The sequence below is a fragment of the Nematolebias whitei genome, chromosome 13, assembly GCF_014905685.2.
Source record: "Nematolebias whitei isolate Nwh7 chromosome 13, NemWhi1, whole genome shotgun sequence".
Lineage (NCBI taxonomy): Eukaryota > Metazoa > Chordata > Actinopteri > Cyprinodontiformes > Rivulidae > Nematolebias > Nematolebias whitei.
In genome coordinates this window covers 2,332,010-2,336,986 of record NC_056510.1, presented here as the reverse complement: position 1 = coordinate 2,336,986, position 4,977 = coordinate 2,332,010, and the positions used below count along the sequence as shown (strand labels likewise).

The following is a 4,977-nucleotide window of genomic DNA, read 5'->3' as shown; positions in this document are numbered from 1 at the left end:
TCTGAATGAGGAACAAAAATCATTACTTACTGTTTATGTAAAATAAAATTAGTAGTTCTTTCCAACCTGTAAAGCATTGAGTGAACTAACACAATTTGATTATCAAAACATTTGTAAGACAGTAATGATTATAAAGAATTGTCTTTTCTGCTTGATTAATTCAAGAAAGAAAGTTCATCAGATGGTTCAGACTTATTCAGATCAATGAAAATAACAGTCTCTGTCCATCTGGTAGATTTGAGGTTATCTGGTTCACTACACAACTCTGCTGTTCAAATACAAGTACAACACACACACACATTGTATACTGAGAAAACTTTTATTTTGAAATGACAGGACCATCTGAACGAAGGACGACAACGACACGGAGGTGGAAACAGTGTGAGGGTCTGTTTCAGGTCCGGTGGTCCCTGAAGTACTCGTGGTAACTCGTTCACAGGTTTTAAGGCGTTTCACACAGTTGGCATGAAGGATGACTGGTCTTAATCCATCTAGCAGCAAATTCCCGTAGTCAGATTCCGTATTTCTGCTTCAGCTCCTCCACCAGCTGGATGTACTCATTCATGGCGTCCTCTTTGCTTTTGCCTGACGAGAAGAGTTGCAGAACATTTCAACGCTCAGTCAAGGTTGTTGCATAAAGTGGATATACTCACAGACACGAGTCTTGTGGTTTGGTGAGTTTAGTGAATTTGGCCTTTGATTTGTACTTTGAACAGTTTCTCAATTGTTTTTGTTCATGACAGAATTAACACTAAGAGCGTTCAACGCAACGTTCATAAAAACACCCACTCAACTCGCTGTGGGATTATAAAAAAACACAGCCCTAAACTTGTGGGAATTATTGGCTTCATTTGTTCTACTTTCTAAAGATGTTCAGTAAAACCGAGACTCGGTAAACTGCACCAGACCTAATGTATTACCTCACTGGGCTGGGACTGTTGGGAGACTAGTTGGTCCTCAGACTTCTCAGGAAATTGGGAAATTATGCAGATTTTTTGTTGCAGTCTTGACAAATGTTAAACGGCCGCCCGTCCACAAATCTGCAGCCAGCTCTGCGTTTGTGTTTCGTAAGAGGGAAACTGAAGTAAGGGAGAATTCAGTTACGAAACGACGGGAAGACACATGTGTTTGGTAGGAAACCAGACAGAACCTCAATGAACTCCACATCCAGACTAAGGAGATCTGGACATTTGGTGAGCTCAGACTGTCATCAGTGAAGGTTTACGTGAGGCAGACAGGTTCTACATTTACATCATGAGATATCAGTGACAAAAACCAACATTAGTGCCGTTTACACACCTTTCTGTTTCTCCCAGGCGTCCCATTTAGCTTTCCCCGTGAAGTCCAGCATCCCTGGACGAGCTGGGCAGAGAACACACGTGGAAACATAATTGAACCGCCTGTCTGTCTCCATTTGAGTGTTTCAATGAATGACTGCTACATCGTGCTGCCTTGTGTCAGCACCAGCAGGTGAAATGGTGACTTTCAGTTTCAGTTTGGAAGAAGCCCCACGCACCTGTGTTCACGTCACCCACAGAGGCCTGCTTGAACAGAGAGTAGAGCTTCAGCATCTCGTCGTCCTGAGGTTTGGTCTTCAGCTGCTTCACCTCGGCTGCTGCAGCGTCGAACTTTACCTGCAGAGAACAGAAGACCACGTACAGAGTCGATACACACCGACTGTCTGCATATACGAGCATACTGTCCGTTATACATAAAACATTAATAACCAGAGGTGCTGTGTAAATGTGGGTCACCTGTAGAGGGGCAGTAGTTACACAAGAGTCAAATGATTATGGTCAGACTTTAACCCTAATCCAGCTGTAAAACTGTTCAGCAGTGACTGAATCTTTGTCCCAGTGAATCTAAAGGTCATAGTGTTTTTATTGTAGTAATGCTATTTTATATACTTTTGTTATATCACGTTATTTTAGAAATCACCAGAACTTTTGACTATCAGAAAAACAAATGTTTAATTGATCATAAAGTGTAATCAGTGAGGAAAGTGCTGAAAACTGTCGAGTCTGGTCCTTTTTGTCCCTTCGCGGTTCCCGTAAGTGGCCGTAACACCGTGTGTCGCGCGCAGCTAAACTCTGTCCGTCTCGTTTGACGGAGGCCGGGAGGAGTTCGGTGTCGGAGCTGGTGGTGTAAAACACGTTCGGCAGCATGAATCCTGGAATGAACGCGTGAATTTCATTCAAACTTTCCACGGGTCTGAATGAATTTACCGGACACGAGCCGTCGTTCTGAGTACATCGAGATCAATATAAAGAATCGCGCGGGTGCACACGGTCCGTTACCACGCAAACAAACAACTACCGGAACGCATCGTTTCTCAACAACTAAAGAAATCTTCTTTAAACCGCGCACATCACGTGTAGTGTGTGGTGCAGCCACCGTCCATGTTGGTCCGGTACCGACGCTCCACCAGAACTTCTCGGCTGCATTATTCTGCTTTAACGGGTCGCAGCGGGATAAAGTGTCAAAACACAAACCTGATCCGCCATCTTGAGTTGGTCGGGGTCGCAGGACGTGGACAGAACCGCTGATGTCCTCTGACTGCAGGGTAAAGTGCACCGGCTCCTCCCACCATCAGACCACCGTTATCTCTGCACAAGAGGACACGCCCTCCTCGACCCTAATTGGCTGATCTCACGAGTGGGCGTGGTTCGTAAACCGGAACTAGGGTAGCGACTACAAACTAACTTTAAAACTGAAATTTATGCAAGAATCTTTTACCACAAACCCAGAAAAAACTTTACATGATCATGACCACCACTGCACCCAGTATTCACTGGTTAACTGGTCACCATTAACTTCACACAGACTCTCTCACTGGTACATTTTCATCTTTAAATCACTTCCTGGTCTGCTGCCTTCATACATCTCCTCCTACATGTCTCTGCGTGAGTGCAGCTACAGCGTGCGCTCTCAGGACATCATTACCTGCAGTGTTCCCTCAGTGAGGACTGAACTAGACAAAAGGACCTTCTCCTACTCCGCTCCTGTTTCCTGGAACATCTTGTAAAAAGATCTGAAGCTCTCGACCTTTGACCTCTCTAAGTGGCTTTAAGAATCTGTTGGACTCCTGGCAGGGACCAATGCAGACATGTTCCTGTTTTTAGTTTTCTACATTCGCCTTAGAATCTAGAAGTTTTTTTTTTTTACCTTTTCCTTTTAGCCATCCTATTTGTAAAACAAAACAAAAAACCTGTAGTATGACTATTTATAATTGTTTATTGTTGTTGCTGTTGTCCATTGTTGTCATCTATCTTTGTTTCATCTTTCCTGCAGAGGAAACTCATTTCAACCTCCTGGATCCATGATCTCATTTTTTCAGTCTCTACCAGAGTTCATGACCAGAGGTGAGGGGAGGAACGTAGACCGACCAGTAAACAGAGAGCTTTGTCTTACAGCTCAGCTCCTCTTCACCACATGGGACCGGCACAGAGTCCACAATACTGCAGAGGCTGCACCAATCCATCTGTCAGTCTCACGCTCCGTTCTTCCCTCACTCATGAACAAAACCTGGAGATACTTGAACTCCTCCACTTGAGGCAGAACCTCACCCTGGACCTGAAGAGAACAATCCACCCTCTGATGAGGACCATGACCTCTTTATGTCATCATTCTTTTCATCATATCTCTCTCACCTCATTCACAATCTTTATCTGTTAGTAAAATATGTCCTGAACCACAGGACAGATTTTAACCAAACCTTTAGAAAGTAATCATTAGACGTTCAACAGATTAACGTTTGGAGCCAACCCAGTTCAAGATGGCCACCACAGCTCAACACGTAGTTTACCTCTTTCAGTTTTAAAGACTTTAAGCTAACATTTGGTGTGGTAGTAGCTGACGGTCGTTCTTAACACATATTCTGAGTGCGACACTGCACAATATCATAGGAGATTGCTCATAATGGTATTTTCAAGGACGACAAAAATGGACACTATTCCTTCATTTCCCAACTAAAGGATATTTTAGTCTAAAGTTCTGTATATAATAATAAGTATATAATAATAAGTATATAATAATAATACCACAAGTACATAATAATTATATAATAATGGCGGAGGGCGATGTGCCTCCTGGTCTTGATCTGGTCCGTTTGTTCTTCAGTTGATGTTCACTTGCAAGCTGAACATTTGTGACGGCGCTGCTTCTGTCATTTAGTAACTTCGATCCAGGTATTTGTAAGTTTCAGAGGTTTTAATTGTTCTGAGGAAGTTTCCGCCTTTAAGCAAATCACTTGGTCGCTCCACGTTTTCCTTCGGTTCACCCACTGCTCAAACTGAAACATGTTGCGCTGAAAATACTGGAACTCAAAACAGAAAAACCCAGCAGTCAAAATTTATTGAACATATTCTGAAACATCTGCAACACAAGAGTCCACGGTACCATGTATCAGAACCCGCTCAGCAGACAATAGGAAATATAAAAAGCATACAACCATGCTGCTGTACACAGCTGTGGTATAAAAACAAGACATTAAAGAATAAATAAAACCATGTGTATGAACAGAGGCCCAGTTTGCTGGATCTCCACCTTCTTGACCTGCTTGAATGTTTTATTCTTCACCCCTGGCTGGAACAGTTCGTTTTGGTCACCAGGTGCTGTGGGGGTTTGCTTTGTACAAACCGTAGTCTTCTCTCCTGAAGAAGGCCACCTCCGTCTCATTGGCTGGAGAGGAAAACCACAGAACATCCAGATGAAACTAACCTACTCACCAACATGAATACTTAGCCACTAATGTAGGTGCAGAACACAACTAGAGCCGAGCTAGGCCCCACAAAGTTCTTTTCATTTAGTTTCACATTAAACCCATTCACTCTTAAAACAACAAGCTTTACGCCGAGGGATGTGAATAATGAATGTTTGACTCTAGTGAGGAGTGACTCCGCTGAGGAGTGATTGATGAGGGGTGACTCCGCTGAGGAGTGACTCTAGTGAGGAGTGACTCTAGTGAGGAGTGACTCC

General features: G+C 43.4%; 2 protein-coding genes across 2 annotated transcripts in view; both read right to left on the bottom strand.

Moving 5' to 3' along the window:
* Positions 1-305: 305 nt before the first annotated feature.
* dbi (diazepam binding inhibitor (GABA receptor modulator, acyl-CoA binding protein)) lies at positions 306-2,599 on the bottom strand. The gene is made up of 4 exons (XM_037686763.1): positions 2,493-2,599; positions 1,517-1,634; positions 1,300-1,362; positions 306-585 (listed from the first exon to the last, which is right to left on the bottom strand). The coding sequence occupies exons 1-4, from the start codon at positions 2,502-2,504 to the stop codon at positions 512-514; spliced, it is 267 nt and encodes an 88-aa protein (XP_037542691.1). The 5' UTR covers positions 2,505-2,599; the 3' UTR covers positions 306-511.
* Positions 2,600-4,344: 1,745 nt separating this feature from the next.
* Positions 4,345-4,977, bottom strand: part of c13h2orf76 (chromosome 13 C2orf76 homolog) — a gene marked incomplete at its 5' end in the record, with an annotated part of 4,195 nt that continues 3,562 nt past the window's right edge. Inside the window, 1 exon segment of the mRNA XM_037686760.1 lies at positions 4,345-4,680. Within this exon segment, the coding sequence (XP_037542688.1) occupies positions 4,604-4,680 (77 nt within the window).

What these genes read in the sequence shown, in the direction of transcription:
- dbi (XM_037686763.1), bottom strand. An exon ending in TGTGGGTGACGTGAACACAG is followed by an intron (nt 1,363 to 1,516) that starts GTGCGTGGGGCT and finishes TTCTCTGCCCAG; the next exon opens with CTCGTCCAGGGATGCTGGAC. An exon ending in CGCCTGGGAGAAACAGAAAG is followed by an intron (nt 586 to 1,299) that starts GTGTGTAAACGG and finishes TCTTCTCGTCAG; the next exon opens with GCAAAAGCAAAGAGGACGCC.